This window comes from Arctopsyche grandis, chromosome 9 (genome assembly GCF_051622035.1).
Source record: "Arctopsyche grandis isolate Sample6627 chromosome 9, ASM5162203v2, whole genome shotgun sequence".
NCBI classification, from domain to species: Eukaryota; Metazoa; Arthropoda; class Insecta; order Trichoptera; family Hydropsychidae; genus Arctopsyche; species Arctopsyche grandis.
In genome coordinates, this window is record NC_135363.1 from 20,295,203 (window position 1) to 20,312,958 (window position 17,756).

Here is a 17,756-nt window from a genome sequence, read left to right on the forward strand (position 1 = left end):
TAATTCGAGATGATTTAACCCGTTGCGGACGGGCGGCTCGTTTTACGCACGAATGACCGACACGATCGACATCTCTTTGGACCATTTGTAAATATTTTGTTTTTTTTTTTGAAAATTTAATATGTCCTCTTTTTGTTTCTTTGTATGAGGTCTGTTTAACGCTATCAGAATATGTGTTAAATATTAAAATATTTGGTACATTTCTGTACAGCCTGTAGAGATAAATTTCAATTGTATTAGAGAGGTGTTTATTGAATAAGTCCAGTTCAATACAATACATATAATATATCAATCAAGCACTATTAGAAATTCCATTTTTACACAGTTTTGTATCATAAATGTCTGTTAATAATATCGACAAATATTTGTTACATGTGTATTTATGTTTGTATAAAATATTTCCTAATTTCAAACAATCACTCAATGTTTTAAACTTTCACTTTAATTGATACTTCTGCTTAATCCTATTGGCAAAGTTGAGTGCTGAGCAATTCATACGGTACGTTTACTATAGTTATACCTTCTCGAGCAACATTGAGTTTAGCAATCTTTGTCCATTTTCCCTTGTTATTATCGTATTCTTCGCCTTCACTTTGTGCCGACTGGTTTGCTCCACCACCTAGAAATTGTATTTATATAAAAAAAAACTTTCAAGAAATATAAAGTATTAAGATAAATCAATTGAACTGACCCACGTAAAATATGCGACCAGACATCACTCCTGGCCCCACAGCAGCATAATGTTCCATTTTGGGCATCTCGGTCCATAGGTCTGTGATTGGATCATAACGCTCCCATGTATGCAAACCTACAATCCCATAGCCCATTCCATAGCCACCGAAAGCATAAATCATCCCGCCAACTGTTGCCATCTTAGAAAAAATATGTAAATATTTAATATTGCTAAATTTAAGATCAATTCGTGTGTCAAAGCACTCACTTTGAAATACGATCTCTTTCGATTCATCGGTGCTCTCATAGTCCACTTGTCTGTCTTGGGATCGTAAGATTCAAAAGATTTGTGATATTCATTATTACCATTATTCCCGCCACACGCGTATATTATATTGTTGAGTGTCACTACTCCCAATCCATCGCGAGCTTCGTTCATTGGAGCAACGTAGGTCCACGTTCGACTTTCTTCGTCCCATCTGTTAAAAATAACGGTTTCAATGTTTCTTGCGATATGTTTGTTTGAGTGGATGAATTATTATACTGACTTTTCAACAGTTTTTAAAGCGTCTTTATTCTTCATACCGCCTATAGCATATACTGTGATGGGTTGTTCATAATCCAAAACGACTACTCCAGGACAATCACGAACCTCGTTCATAGAAGACTCTTTTCTTAATTCTCCTGTTACAATGTTGTAACTTTCAACCTATCATAATAAAATTGAACACATTTTGTATAAATCCACTTTTCAAACAATTATATTGCAGACTTTTTATTTAGTACGGAAGTATGAGTATATGGGTTGTAAAAATTATCTTTCACATTGTTGTCAATTTTCACATTGTTGATTTTTTTCTTTCTGAGCTAATTCTATAGAAACTATTATTATATACATTTCGTAAATGCGCATGCAAGTTTAGTTCTGTTATTGTTCTTTTGCAACTTTATTCTGTTATTCAAATACTGAAAAATATTATTTTGTTTAAATAGATCCTCCATTATGTCAATAATAGCAAGATTAATACAGCGATTCACAAGCTACATAAATACATACATATATATGTACATATGTATAAGGATAGATTTATATAATAACATAACTAGACTTCTAATAGGCTTTCAAATCTTTTACGATGAATCTATTTATTTTTTTGCGGTTTCTAGGAATAGAAAATCAATTGATGTGTTCACATACAAAATTACTGGATTGTTTCTTAAATAATTCACTAAAAAATTAACCTATTATTAAACAACGTTTTTTTAGGCAGAAAATACATTTTCCCCAACATTTTCTATAAAAGTATATACCGTATATATATTTACCGTATTGACATGGCTTTTTAATCGACCTCCTATAAACATCAACTTGTCTCGTACTAGTCCGACCCCGTAAAAAGTCCTTTGTATGTTCATCGTTTTTAATTCAGTCCACTGTTTACTATTCGTGTCGTATTCTTCTATAACACCGGTTGCCTAAAATTCAAATTCAGTTAAATTATACTGACCCAAATTTCATATAAATGAAAATGAAATAAAAATTCAGTACTTTATCCCAACCACCGACGGCCAAAACTCTAGAAAAATATTTTCTTGGAATTGAAAATCGATTATTTATTGAGTCTCGTCTCCAAGGCAATAAGTGCCATATTATTGCATTATGATAATACCTTCGACACGTAGGATCTTTCGGATCTGCAGTATATTCTTCCCAACAAACCGGCTCAACCACGTCCAATAAATACTGTTATCAAAATACAGAGTTCATATAATTGTTAGAATGAATATCTATAATACATCCATAAAAACTTGAAAATGTGTTTTTAACCTTAGGAGCGACGGCTGCTATTCGTACTTCTTTCATTATATCTAACTTCCAGATTTTATTTTTTTCTACTGCCAACCACCTCAAGATCGGATCAAAAACGGTCTCCTCATTAAACGCATTGACTTCATCATGATGTAACAATTCTATCAAATCATCTGCGCTCAATTCTTCAAACGCGCTGTATTCTGCAAACTATAGTGATAATTGTTAAAAATCAAATGAAATTTTAACTTTAAATTAAAATGTACGCACCTTTGCATAGTTGTGGCGAGCCCATTTAAAAGCATTATCCGACTTCGGCGTCCCACCAGGAAGACTGTTAATTAAGTCGTAACATTCTTTATATGTGTAGATCGGAGTAACGGCCTCCTCTGATGCATCCGCCATTTTATTATAATAAATTTGATATTGAGAATCGGTGAACGTAAGTGCTCTTCTCTATTATTGGCGATTTCCTGTCTCTTGAAGGATTTAACTTGTCATATTATTTACATATATTCTTTAACGAATTTCGTAAGTATCACAATTATTATTTGAATTAACTAAACTTGGCTAAATTAACTAACTTGTACGTTGGGAAAATTAGCACCAAGCGTTTCACAGCGTGCTCGATCGACAACTAGATAAATATTGCACCACATTTTAGGTGTGTCGACCCTCACTTGGTGATAAGGATTATCTATGTACTTTTTTTATCAATAGTCATATCTCAGAAGAATAAGTTGCCAGCTGTCCAAATTTATACTTATTTCGTACATATACATATGTTAATTATTTCGTACATATACATATATATGCCCATATTTATACCTACGTATAAATACATATGTAAGTATCTATAAAATTTATACGGCATTATATAATATGCAGAGTACTGATATATGTAATATAGAGGACTATATTGAAGAATAATACATATATATTTATTTTAAATGGAATTTGTTACAAGTTCAGAATCTTGAACATTAATATAAAAAAATTATCACATATTTTCCTATTAAAATTTTGATACATTTTCGCGACCCTTTCAACGACTTTGTTTTATAGGTTTTATAAATTATAATTTACATGTGTACGTAACGTAATCTGTAGATAGAATACAAGCATATGATATGTGGGTTATCGAGATTATCGTTTAGTTAGTACAATTGTAATTAAAATCGTATATTCTCAAATGCATGTTTAAGTTTAAAATGATATATAGATTAAGTTTGAAAACTAATATAGACTTTATAAACCGGTTGTAGACAATAAAACAACATATAATTTTTAATGGTACATATATTCAATCATAATCAATTACATAATCATCTTTTGGCCAATCTCATTCTATTCATGAAATATGGTATTGTAATAATGGAAGCATTGGCACGATGATGTTTAAATGGATCAAAATTGAGCCATTTATAATTAGAATCAACAAAATATTCGGCTCTGCTTTGACCATTTTCATCTGGTTTACCGTCTGGAAAAAAAATTAAAAAAAACTATTTTTTTTTCTTCATTTATAAAAAAACTTTATAGACTAATTACTAACCAAAAACGATGATCTTATCACCGATGGCACCCACGCTGATGGGCCCAGAACAGATATTCATATTGGCCAATAATGTCCATTTATCTTCGTAGGGATCGTACCGTTCCAGGGTGAACAAATTTCTTTCACCTTCGCCTTCTGTATAACCACCCATTGCATAAAAATTGTATCCAGCAACCACCATCTGCGATATGAAATATTGTATTACTACATTATATTATTTACAAATATATACCATTACACTTTGATGACTTACCTTGCAATAAGGTCTAGGTTGGTTCATATCAGCTCTGAATTTCCATTTGTTCTTCTTCGGTTTGAACATTTCGAGGGTTTCAAACCACACATCACCGCATCTACCCCCAGCGACCCATAATCTATTATCCCAAGCCACAACGCCGAATTCCTCCCTCTTGAACTCCATTTCTTTGCCGTACAGCCATTCTCTATTATCTGGATCCCACCTGATACAGAAACGCATCAAAATTGTAAGCATTGAATAATTTCATTAAGGTTTTGTATTAAACAGACATACTTTTCCACTGAATCTAAACAGCCATCTTCATTACGACCTCCCAAAACATAAAGAACAGTTGCGAAGCCAAAGCCCATAGTGACTAAGCTTGCATTGTAACGTGGCGTTAAAAGAGGTTCTTCCTCTAGCATTGTTGCAGTAATTACATCGTAACATTGAACCTAGAAATGTTAAATTTTAATAAGCACACAGCATGCCCCAGATGCTTTTTTGTTATAGTATAAATCATATTGTAGATATTAACTTACACGGCCGCTAGGTTTTCCATCGACTTTTCCTCCGACTATCATAACTCTGCAGTCTACCATGATCGAAGACGTGTGCGTTCTGTCTATTTCTATGTCCTTCATTCTATTCCATTCTTTCTCTTTTGTATCGTATAGTTCTAATATGTTGCATGTCTAAAAAATTGAAAGAATTTTTACCAACTTCGACATATAAAAAGAATATGAAAAATCGCATTTAAAGTACTTTTACCTCCATATCATGACTACCCACTGATATTATCCTTATGTATGGATTTCGCGGTCTAGTTCTTACTGGAGAATCTAGCCTCATCTTTTCTCTCTCTTCAGGTACCAAATGCCATCTGTAAGCTTCTTTTAGAAGCTCTCTGCATTTTCCGTTAGGTCTGACGGCTGGCTCTATTTCGTCTATAATATACTGTGAATGATAAAATGATAAAATATCAGTATAATGTTGTAAAATATATGGTTGCTAATTTTAAAATGTTGCTGTAAAAATCAATATGCATTTACGTAACATAGTATATACTCTTCACATTAAATACAATTTTATATAAAATCACAATAATAACTTCCTCCACAAACAACAACTTTAATGCTTTATATAAATACATATTATGTATTTTCAAAATTTAAAAATAAGTCTTCCCAAACGTAAACGTAAATTCATATAAACAATAAATTATACAATACCTGCGGACGTATCAAAGGTAATCGCAAGGATTTAACCATTTCATGCATAACTTTATCCTTTTCATTTGCATTCAACAGGCAATATCTGGCAATCATTTCGAACACTCTAGGTTCGTGGAATATGTTGACTTCATCGGATTCCAGTAGTTTTCCAATGTAGATCGGGTCCATTATGCTGACGGCCGAATGCTGTCCGAACTGAAAGAACATAAAATTTTATCAATACTGTAACAAAAAAAATATTTAAAAATATACAATCACTGCCACCGTTACCTCCAATGCGTGGTATCTTGCAAGGCCCATAGCCCAATTATAACGATCCATACCATCTCTTTCTCGAGATAGTATACCCCTCATGGCATCGTTGATGTTTTCTATAGGAGGACCCCAACCCCATTGCCTATCAAAGTAAGCCATATTTGCACAACTGCAAAACATATAAAAATTCGCATACAGTATAATTGGATTTCATTAAAAATTAGCATTACAAAAAAATGATTACATACTGCACTTAAATTTGTAAAGATCCTCTATAGCTTGTGACACAGTTTTGTATCGATTCCACAATGATTGTACCACAATCATTGCTACCCCATATATATAACATCGGCACAGATAATCTCCCTTCTTATCTACGTATTTAAACATTAACGATAGATATACCAAAGATAAAACTTATCGCGTACGATTTTTGGTCTGCGGTGAAATTTATTAGTTCGTTCAGTATATAAATGTAAAATACCTATTATAAAATTGAATCGAAAAAGATCCGTCTCCGTTTCCTGTGTTTCCTATTTAAATTTGTCCCCGAGGCTCGTTTGAAAACAAAGCGATTTTTTCGCATATTACCTGCCATTGCACGTACATATGTACATACATACATATGTATGTGCAACGCATTTACAAAATGCATTTATGAAAAGCGAGGGCCTTTTGTACGATCGAATGTGAATGGGGCTTGCATTAAACAAAGGACTTGTAATTGATACGAGCGTTCGCATGTAAGGGATGATTTTATCGCACAAACGGGAACGAATCTGCTATACAGTATTTTTTTGTTATTTACATACATACATATACAAACATTATATAATTTTGATAATTTATAAAATCATTGCTTTTTAATAATGTAAAATCGCGATTTTTATAAATTTAGATCACACGAACGAGAATGTTGGCCACGCGCTAGTTAGATGTATGCGAGTTTATAATATAATGCATTGAGCGTGTGTACAGACAAAAGGTAATTCGACACCGTTGCTGCTGCCTGCCTAATTCCATATAATTCTCAGCAAGGAGGCTGCGCTCTCTATTTATGGACCCTGTCGCCCGATGCCAATTTAAAATTACTGAGCCGGCCCTCGTTTTCATTGATAGCCCCTCGTCGCCTCCTCCCCTTCGTCCTCTCGCCCTCTATTAAAATATCATGTTCTCTGTATAACAACAAATGCTCTCTGAGAACTTGTCTGCTCACTTCGGACTTGTTAAAACAATATACCCACTCGGCTTTGTGCCCACTGACAGCGGTTTGGTCTATTATGTATATTTATATGTATGTGCACGCATGAATGTGTAAAAAAATTATCCGCGAGTCCTAATTTCTCGAAGACTTCTAAGAATCATTAGATCGTTGCGAAGAATCTTAATTAATCACACCGTCATTCTATTGCAATAATTTATATAGCGATTATTTTAAATGTGGACACGTGCTATGATGATTTATTTCTTATTGAGATTTTAATCGCCTATTCGTTCATAGATCCAACGGCATTCAATTATGAATCGATTATGGAAGTGTGCACGTTTTATAATTAATTTTCAGGCTCAAGAACATGATCCACTTTTACTTTATTGTATAAGTGCGATTCTAATTAATTTTGTTTCAATTTATCATCTCGTTGATGTACAAAGTGGGTTGAATTATTTTTTATGGGACTTAAACTGCCATATATTGAAAAAGCTGGAGACATTGAAGTTAAATTCGATATCTTGTGGCTGATTTCACCTTTTTATTAAGAAATATGCGTATAAATAATGTGGAAAACTGTATAGAAATCCTTTTGAAAATTACTGTAATGTTAACATATTTATCAATAATATTAATCATAGTAAATCAAAGACAGAAACTTTTGGACAGACCCACTTCCATAGTTGTCAGTCAAATTAATCAGCCCAGCTGTTTGCTGATAATATGTAAAACGAAGATGTCTCAATTATAAAGTACACTGAACTTAGAGGTTCTAAATATTCGAATATCGAATAGTAACTTTAAATTATTTTTTTTAGTTTTCAGATGGTCTAGATACTATCCAAATTTTAAGAGAATCATAATCTGGAACATCAAATAGAACTAAATGTGCTGTAGATTGAAAATAAAAAATGAAATTCGTATAAAAGTATTCGAATATTTGAATTCTGAACTATGTATGTCTGAATTATTGAAGTCTGAACTATGATCAAGCCAAACATCAAACAGAGGAAAATATTCGACAATGTTGAGCTTTACAAAAAATACTTTTGCCGGGGTTAAACAATACGACCGAATTGCAATTGACCGTGCAATCGGACCGAATTCGCTCAGTTGGTTACTCGTAGCGTGGCAACCGATATCCAAGCGTCCACGAGTCGGACCACGTTCAACTTTTGAGATTGTATTCGTATACGAGTGGTGTTCCAAAATGACAGCGGATAGAACTAGGAAAATTCAGTTTTTTTTTAATCTGTTTTTTAGTTTATTTATTAACAAGTGACTTTTCAATGCTCTTTTACAAATCACTGATCGTTTGTCTTCGCTTCACCTAATAATGTATGAAAGATTAACAAGTTCTCGAACAATTTTAATTTAAAATCATGAACTAATACTAAAACATACAATTTGTTCCTGTGGGCCGGCTGTGAGTAGTTCGAATCGTCCCCAGTTCGACCTCTCCTTATCCTTGTTATCCTTTTCGTTTCGCCTGACGACTCTCCCCTTTTATTTCCAATGGTTGCTGTCGACATAACTGAAACGCTTTTAACCCTCGCGCGATCCCCTTCGAACAAAACGCCCGAGTAGTGTATCCTAAAGAGTCCTCGAGCACCTCCTTAATGCCTTTTCATTGTCTCGTCGTCGAGGACCCTCGTTGACGCCGCAGACAGACAGCCGCAAGAGCAACAGACATCAATTAACAAACACCGCACGGTGCGTACAAAAGTTTAACTGAATCTGGATTATATATGGAGTGTGTACCTAATGACGACGATTGGAAAAAAAATATGCGTAACTCAATACTGGCGCCATTACCTGCTCGGGGCGTCGTATTTCCTGAAAAACAACTTTTGGTCACCCCCAACAGCTGATTTTCGTCAGGAAGTGACGTCTCACTAAATCTGGAACTCAACCCTCGCCTTCTAACTACAACTGTCAATCAAAAACGAAACGATTCACAACATTCAAGATAAATAAACATTGCACAGTTTCGACTGGATTTAATTTCTAATAAACCCACGACTGCTTTAGAGATTGCTGTCATTGAGTTTTATTTTACCTATTGAAATACCTATGTATATTGTATGTATGTGTATTGTCTGTATAGATTTAAATAGAACTTCACCGAGTCAGATGCATAGAATTTATATCAATACAGTGCGACTTTTTGATTTCCACGTCTTTATTATAATTTTGTAATATTGTGTAGATATCGGTCGATCCGTTTCTATGCAATTATTATAATTTAAATAATCGTTTGATTTTAATGAACTCAAGATGCTGAATGGGCTCTAAGCAACCTGCAAAATTTGTACACTTAATTTAATTCCTCTCACCTTACAGACTGAATGCAATCATTAACTTTTCTCAGATATGTAAATGTATACATACATATGTTATTTGGAAAAATTCTTCAAATCCTGTTTAGATGTACGTATTACGGTTCATTTATACGAACACACCACAGATCGGCAACCAGGGTTGACGAGAGGGGGGGGGAGGGAAGCTGGGGTAAAATTTCAGGGCCCGGACTACTCAAGGGCCCCATGTTGGGACGTTCGACTGACTGATTGATATTTCATATTATTCTAGATAAAAATAAATATATTTATTTAATGACATTTGATGAATCATGCATTATTTGTGTCCATATGAAATCGTACCTGTTATATTACACTTTATTATTCAATTATTTTACAAAATAACAACCAAAATACAGGTATTTTTCTAATAGTTTTGATAGATTTTTTGCATATTAAAAATATATCTATAAGATCTACTTTTTAGTTTGTCATTGGACCCGAATTTATTTTCCCAGGGCCCGGGATTCCTCTCGGCGGCTCTGCCGGCAACTACACGTAAACAGCAGAATGAAAAATATTTTTTATTACATTATATATGAACAAATTCATCGGTTCCGTATTGTGTACGGGGCGTAGATATAACAGTAGTAACCGACAAAATCTATTCATATAATACAGTAGTACATGTCTCCAAAACGTATCAAGCAAAACCAGTTTTCAAAACCAGCCACTGAGAAAATATTCACGCATGCGTGACGTAGTGGAATGGAAAGAAGTAGTCTTTCCCGTGTAGTCCTGTGCTGAGCTGTTGACGTGCAATGATGGATTATATAAATATACCTTAAAGCCAAAAAAATACCGGTAGACTATTATTTTGACTAAGCCTGAGACTTGTCGATTAATCATCAATCATAAATCACGATTGATATATAGCGATAGAAATATATATTATCAAAAATTAAATAGATATTAAATTTAAAATGTAAGTGATGGTTTGGCATTGCCAATTTCATGCCATCTAGCTCGATCTATGAAATCTAAAATCATCCTTTTTTTTACAACGCAAATTCCTACATTCTTCCGATCGGTTTGAAACTTTGCTATTTTGCGCGGTTTGGTCACCGATAGAAATTTAAATTGCTTCCGATGGTTCGATGGTGAAAAATAATCGTAATAAACACGTTTAAGAATCCAAAAATTTGGAGACGACAACATTTTTATAGATACATATATGAAAATATTTCGACATTCATAAAATAACCAGACAAGTTCAATAAAAATCGAATAAAGTTAACGTCTTGAACTCTGAAAGCCACTATAGTGGCTTTCGCATATTCGGCTGCCAGCTCGGAAAGCCAGTATAGTGGCTTTGTTAAGCGACTACTTTGAACCTTTATTTTTAATATTCATTGGCAAATTTTTGAAGGTTTTATTTTACAATAGTGTACTTACAGGATACGAGATGCTAGAAAATGTATAAATAGGATAATTACAGTAAAGGGTTAGCGTCTATATTGTTTCTAAGAATATTTGAATTCTTTACCTGCTTCTACATTTGAGTGCGCCGTTTTATTTGGGCAGTCGGTATCGATACATTGTGCTCTAAGGAGGTATTTTCTGTGGGGTGACCATAATTTTACGACGTGCTCGGTAATATTAGTGCATATGGAGAAATAATAAATACAAGTGTTAGCAACATTGAAATTCCAGTTTTTAAACTGTTAGTTAAAATCACATTTTCTATTCGTTACCTACTAGAAAACTTTCAAAACCTAGATGACTTCCAAAATGATTGTGATAGTGATGATAACTATTTTGTATTTGATAATGTAGAAATTTTTTACAGTGGAAGTGGCATTCAACCCTAACCAAGTAAAAAAGGCGCTATGTTGATACCGAAAGCGATAGTGAAGATGATATCAGAGATACAAACAGCGATAATATGTCGATTTTAAGTAATCATATTTTCAACCAAAAAAAAATTATTTTTCGGTTGAAAATATGTTTTTTAGGAGCGTCTTCAAAAGAGATCGGTTTCTACAAATATTTCGGATATTACAACTCAAAAATAATAATGTAGAACACAATGGCTTTTTGAATCATTTAGATGCTAAATGCAGACAATTAATTATACCTTGCAGAGACATAGTGGTCGATGAGTCTGTCGTGAACTTCAAAGGCAAGATTTGTTTGAAAAGTGTAAAAAAATATTGATCAAAAACACCGTGTATCTGTTAAATCTAATCTTTTCGTCTTTGCCCGCCTTCTGGGATGATCCAGCTTTTTTTTTCGATGTGTCCTACAAGTAGGTAACGAATAGAAAATATTATTTTAACTAACAGTTTAAAAACTAACCAATAGACACTTTATGAGGGTGGGTACGCATTAAAATACAATGAGTAAACAGACAATAGCTTTGCATGCTTGGACCCAAACTGCCTAACGAACTATAGGGTAGGTATGAAAACATTTCTATAGGCATATTTTAAAAGTTTCTAGTAATAAAACTCATTTATTATACAAAACTGCTGTCATAAATAATACAAGAAATGTAGAACTTATCATTTAGTTCGATTTAGTAATTATGATGGTTTGAAATAATTGAGTTTAGTGACTATATTCGAAAAATGCTATCCCAAATCAACATCATGTTATGATGGTCACAATTGGAGACGAACAGATAGTCCCAAAATAACTGAGCATAATATTTAGTTTTTATCTAAAAAAAAAATTGCGTATTTTTTGTTAAAATGAATTCACCAATTTGATCTTCGACATAATTTAATAATATGAACAACTAAAATCATATAATTTTTTCCATCCTAGAGTAGACTAGTGGTGAAGAGAAATTCCAATAAGAGTGCAAAGTGTTAAAATGGTAATTCGTCAAATGCAACATCCCCCACCAGTTAGTTAGGTGCACATTTAAAATTTAGCCGTGAAATCGTGCATAGCTGATGTTTAACTTCACCAATGGCATGTACTAGCGCACTGTCACGGAGATAATACCCGTGTAAGCTAGTCAGTGTTGATGTTGGCAAGGCAAGGGTTGTCGGCATTCGCCCTCGAGTTGTGGCAAATTCGATTACAATTACTTGCGGCACTCGCGCCGGCGGTCGCTCACCCCTTCATGCATTATGTATCGCCATTCAATCTAATAGAGACCGGGGTGCAAATAGTTACTCGTCTGTCCGTCCGTCTGTCTGCCAGTCTGTTTGTGCAACCGATTAGCCGCGAATTGTGGCCGTGTGTTGATTCTACCCATTACTGGGAGAACGGCAGTTGCAAACCCTGGCAAATCTTCACCCCCTTCACTTCGCGCCGTTTCAAATGCACACACTGTCGTGCTCGGTTTTCGAATCGTGTGGATCTGCAACATGTGCAGAGTTGGCAGTATTCGTTGTTTGGTGTTTTGATTATGGTTTGAATATATTCGAATCCGACGTAGAGGATATGACGGGTTCAAGTGTTATTGATGGAATCTGTAATCAAACTTTGATAATGTTAATTTATCAACAATTTGATTGTTTTTTCAACTTTTATCATATATTTACAATATTAGGGCATTTACAAATAAACATTCATGCTAAAAGCATTATCATTACAAATATTGAACTTATGTACATTTATATACATTCATATACGCTGAAGTGGAATTGAATTTTTAACAATTCGCTTTTTTAAGCTAGTTTTAATTTAAATAGTAAACATAATACTATCTTATTTATTGACAGAATATCGATAGGTAAAATTCCCAAGAGTAAACCAGTGCTAGGAATAAAATTAGCGAATTAACAATTCAATGTACTCTACTTACATATTATCGGTATACTGGCAGAATGCTTTACATAAGTCAAAAATCCTTGGTTTGAGAAAGTCGATTTTTTCGAAAATAAATAAATTTGAATCTCTCTATTTTGCGACCTAAATCAATATTCATTTTTTGACTTAACAAATTCAATAAGAAATTAAAAAAAAAAAATCAAATTCAAAACATCCAATTTTTTACTTCACGATTCTCCGAGTATACTAACAATATTTAGATTAAAATATGTATGTCTAATGGTAAATAAATGTATAATAAATAAAATAAATAAATGTATAATAATAATAATAACTTTTTATTCCAGACGATAGGGAGAATAGTGCGATCCCCATCGTCCATATAAATAATAGATAATAGATAAATATATAAAACAAATTCTGAAAGGCGAAAAAAACAAACATAATAATGATAACAATAAAGACAACACAATATATGTTTATACAAAAACACATCAAACAATAAATAATAATATTAATAATAATAATGAATTGATCAGTATAGTATTGATACATTACGGTTTTGGAAATAGATTAGCTAGCAGTATAGCTCGGTGGTTGCGTTAATGCTAGCCACTGAGAGGTATCGGGTTCGAGCTCTGGTTTGACCTCGACTGAAAAGAATTCATTTGGAGTATTTGTGAAAATCTGATGGTCAAATTTTTGAGAATTTGTCTTTATGACTCCAAGTTGATCGTTTCCTATCAGAGTTTGACAATTTACCTGAGTTCATTACTGAAACGGTTCCTCACCAAATTGGCAACCAACCAGTGGCGTGCGGTGAATATCTCCCTATTTTTTTCACGCAGCCTTATTTACGTGTGCCCGAGCAGGATACAGGGGGACTCGGTATGACATCACCTATTCTACTATTTGTCACCACTATTTAAATATAATTTCAAATTTACAATCCATTTGTATAATTTATAACACATCTACTATTTGTCACCATTCATCATCATCATTTACAGCCATTCGCCATCCACTGCTGGATGAAGGCCTCTCCAACACGCTTCCACTCGTCTCTGTTTTGCGCAACACTCATCCATCTCATTCCGCACATTTTCCTAATTTCGTTCACCCATCTTCCTTGCGGTCTTCCTTTTACTCTTTTGCCTTCTCTCGGGTACCATTCAAGCACTTCTTTTGTCCACCTTTCGTCCATCCTCCTAGCTACGTGACCCGCCCATTGCCATTTCAATCTCTTCACTCTATCCACTATGTCCACTACCCTTGTCATATTTCTCACCCACGTGTTCCGCTTTCTGTCTTTCCTCGTTATGCCAAGCATACAGCGTTCCATACTTCTTTGAGTGCATTGGATTTTATTTAGCATCTTGGCGTTCAGTGTCCAAATTTGAATATAATTTCAAATTTATAATCGATAATTTTATATATTTACAAGTTTAAAATAAAACCATTGGTGTCGCTTTGGTGGCAACCTGTAGTGATACCATGGTAAAATTATAAATTTAATTGAAAAAAAAATAGACTATAATCATTGCAGATTTACTTATTTTTATTACATCTTCATTTATTGCATCGTTTTCACAGTGATCTTGAAGGTACAAATGTACATAAATTTGCTTTGTTAGCATAGGAATTTTAAAAAATATTTAAATGGCACAATTTTGCAGGCTAACTTTGACTACAAATCATCATTCATTCTCAATTAAAATACTATACCTATGTATATAAAAGAGATAGTCGTAAACTGAAAGCGATTTTAAATGCGACGCGTGTTAATGTTCAAATTTGAAATCAATTCTGTTATAATATGTATATTAATCGATTATATTATCGCAAAACAGTGAGTTCGTTGTATTAAATGTTCGAATTTGTTTCAGATCACAACAACAAGGAGGCCGAAGTGGGGGTGGCAGCTCACCGCCGCCCTCGGACAGTGACTCGGACATCTCTTTGGGTGGGTCGCCGGGGGTGGCGGTGTCGGGGGGTGTAGGGCGGCCACCCTCCCCTCTCGCGGCGCATTTTGGCCGCGTGGGCGCCTTCCCTTTATCGGGAACTGCCACCAGGCTTCTGCCCCCGGCGCCGCCGCCCCTGCACCGCCCTTTCACGCCGCCCCCCTCCTGATGCCGCCCGCCCACCTAGAACATCGCACCACCACAGCTGGGACGAGAATGGACCCACAGACTACGCACACCACCCTCATCCCCCTCATCCGATTAGTGTCACAGCCGAAGGTTTCCCTCGTCATCGAAAAACACGAAAGAATTAAACGAGTCAAAAATAATAAAAAAAAAACTAGCGACAAGCCACCTTGATAGCATACATATGTACAATCATATGTACATATAGGTAAATGGCCAAGAGAAGCGTTTATTGTAGTGTGACTAGCTTAAGTATGAGACTGATAGGTGTTCCGATTTGGTGAGAAATCAGCACTAAAATTCAACAAGTGCAATTTACTTCACGTACTGTATAGTAGTTATATATAAATACCCCAAAATTTTATTGGTTTTCAGAGTTTCTATTGATGCAATTAAAAATCTATATTATGTAATTAAAATGTGCAATTCAATTCTTAGATAATTCTATAGAAACTTTGACTCGTATGTGATGATGATTTGGGAAACTATAACCTACATTTCAACAATGTCTCTTTCAGCTGGAAAGTCCAAATTTCCTGGTTTAAAGTTTGAGTGTTTTATATGATTAAAAAAATGAGAAATCTTCCGATTGTGCATTGTGCTGAAAAATAATTTAAAATTGAAGTGGGTCGAAAGTAGCCGTCCGATGGCCTATAGTGAACTAGACTGACTTGTATAGTGATGATGTGAAAGCGCGTACGTCTTTATTACTATAATATAGGTACATATTGAAAAAAAATATTTAAAAACTAGTGACTTTTCTACCCGTTTTCCGCGGATGATTTATTAGATGTAAATTAAAAAGAAAAGAAATTATATAAGTTTCCTATAAATCTAAAAATAAAAAATATTCTTTTTTCGATGCATTCAATAATAATGTTAATACCTTTTTGATCTTATTGTATGTGATTTCATAATATTTATATTTAAAAATTTTATATACTAAAATAAAATAGATTTTTACTTTGAGGCACTCTAAAAATAGTCGACAATCTTTAAAAGAAAAATCCGCGGTTACCAAAGGGTTTAAAATTCACACATACACACAATTATAACTTATTTCGGACATTATTGATATTAGTTTGTACGGTATTTATACCGAAAGTGTTAAATATTAAGAAAATCGATACTAAATCACATTGTATATTATTATTATTATGTTTAAAGTTATCGAAATATAAGTGATTTTTATTATTATTATTATATACATTATAATTTTATTATTATTATTATATTAAAATGTCATTAATAATTATCGGTGAATCTAATTGTGGTTATCATGGATGGCGATTTAAAGAATTTTATTTATTTATTTTACTCTTTTATATAGGTAAACAATTTTAGGGACAAATGCGGGAATGAAAAAACATAAAGAATAATATTCACACTGTTTCGTATCTTTTAAAATAGATTACTGTTTATTGAGAATGCACAGATAGTAAACCGTAAAATACATACATATACGTTTTGATCGTAAATGTATTTATTCAATTTGTAAAATTAAAATTAAAAATGTAACATTTTTGGTACAACTCGGGCCAATCGTGAACATCCACACGTTTGGTTCGAATAGTATTAAAAAATTAAATAAATTCCACATTTTATATTGAACTCAATGATAAATGCATCAATGATAATTGAAGAAAATCCTTTACGTTATAGTAATTGTACAAAATAATCAACTGCACATTATAGCTATTGTTTGTGTGCCGTTAAAAGTTAATAGGAAATTTTCTCAAAACATTGACATTGAAAAATGAAAAAAAAAAACAAAGTAAAAACATATATACATTGGTACGATGTATACGTACCTAAACACAGCATTGATAGAAAGTTTGTCGCATTTCAGACAAAAACTATCGCTACAAAGCGAAAATACTAGTTTTAGATTTAATTGTTAATGTAAATAAATATAAATAACAGAAAATTAAAATTTCAGTTTATATAAATATACTTATATGTACACATTATTACGGCATGAAAAATAATTTCCGTTCCTTAAAAATCCCAATTATAAAAAAAAACAACATGCCTGAAGCTCGACCACTTTTGTAAATAGATACCTATTTATGCAACACATATAGGTATCTATAAACCGAGCCGGTTCATGAGGACTACAATATATATATGTATGTTTATTGAACGAAACTCCACTGAAGGTAATTATTAATTTAATTTTTAAAAAAATGTTAACAGTGAAGCTAAATAATGTACCTAGTGTAAAGCCTACTTTATTATATATTGAAAAGCTGCAGCAACAAGTATAATTGACTTCAATAAATGATTAAAATACATACACGCTTTGTCATTAATTTTATTTTTATACTACCCTCCACCCCTTACCCCCACTCCCCCCAAAACGAGAAATCGTATCCTGTATTGGCGGGCAACGGAGGGGGAGAAAGGCGTGTCACGTCCGGCCAATCAGAAGCTGATGTACCCCCTCCACTACACACTCGGTACCACTACTCACACTACTCTGATTTCTCAATCATTAAATACCTCTACGTCCAATAAAACAATTAATACAAATAAAAGTGTTCAT

The 17,756-nt window shown here is 33.5% G+C and overlaps 2 protein-coding genes across 4 annotated transcripts; both read right to left on the reverse strand.

Moving 5' to 3' along the window:
• Nucleotides 1-228: 228 nt before the first annotated feature.
• On the reverse strand, nt 229-3,176 carry LOC143917168 (kelch-like protein 28). Of its 3 annotated transcripts, none has more exons than XM_077438582.1 (9): nt 3,067-3,153; nt 2,753-2,961; nt 2,501-2,692; nt 2,222-2,416; nt 1,999-2,148; nt 1,221-1,381; nt 941-1,151; nt 692-872; nt 229-619 (listed from the first exon to the last, which is right to left on the reverse strand). In XM_077438582.1, the coding sequence occupies exons 2-9, from the start codon at nt 2,885-2,887 to the stop codon at nt 465-467; spliced, it is 1,380 nt and encodes a 459-aa protein (XP_077294708.1). In that variant the 5' UTR covers nt 2,888-2,961; nt 3,067-3,153; the 3' UTR covers nt 229-464. The 3 variants fall into 3 exon arrangements, with proteins under 3 accessions (XP_077294708.1, XP_077294709.1, XP_077294707.1); XM_077438583.1 differs by having other exon boundaries at nt 2,753-2,975; nt 3,067-3,123; XM_077438581.1 differs by having other exon boundaries at nt 2,753-3,176.
• Nucleotides 3,177-3,764: 588 nt separating this feature from the next.
• On the reverse strand, nt 3,765-6,112 carry LOC143916426 (kelch-like protein 26). Its single transcript, XM_077437531.1, has 9 exons — nt 6,017-6,112; nt 5,784-5,937; nt 5,511-5,708; nt 5,050-5,235; nt 4,821-4,973; nt 4,573-4,733; nt 4,294-4,501; nt 4,038-4,221; nt 3,765-3,965 (listed from the first exon to the last, which is right to left on the reverse strand). The coding sequence occupies exons 2-9, from the start codon at nt 5,925-5,927 to the stop codon at nt 3,808-3,810; spliced, it is 1,392 nt and encodes a 463-aa protein (XP_077293657.1). The 5' UTR covers nt 5,928-5,937; nt 6,017-6,112; the 3' UTR covers nt 3,765-3,807.
• Between the last annotated feature and the right edge of the window lie 11,644 nt (nt 6,113-17,756).

Bases quoted from the DNA above. Each gene is read 5' to 3' on its own strand.
- LOC143917168 (XM_077438581.1), bottom strand. From the start codon at position 2,887: ATGGCGGATGCATCAGAGGAGGCCGTTACTCCGATCTACACATATAAA. The intron at 1,382-1,998 runs GTAAATATATAT...TTATTATGATAG, and splicing joins TAAAAAGCCATGTCAATACG to GTTGAAAGTTACAACATTGT. The intron at 873-940 runs GTGAGTGCTTTG...ATTTTTTCTAAG, and splicing joins GAAAGAGATCGTATTTCAAA to ATGGCAACAGTTGGCGGGAT.
- LOC143916426 (XM_077437531.1), bottom strand. From the start codon at position 5,927: ATGGCTTACTTTGATAGGCAATGGGGTTGGGGTCCTCCTATAGAAAAC. The intron at 5,236-5,510 runs GTATTGTATAAT...TATCATTCACAG, and splicing joins TACCTTTGATACGTCCGCAG to TATATTATAGACGAAATAGA. The intron at 4,974-5,049 runs GTAAAAGTACTT...TCAATTTTTTAG, and splicing joins TGGGTAGTCATGATATGGAG to ACATGCAACATATTAGAACT.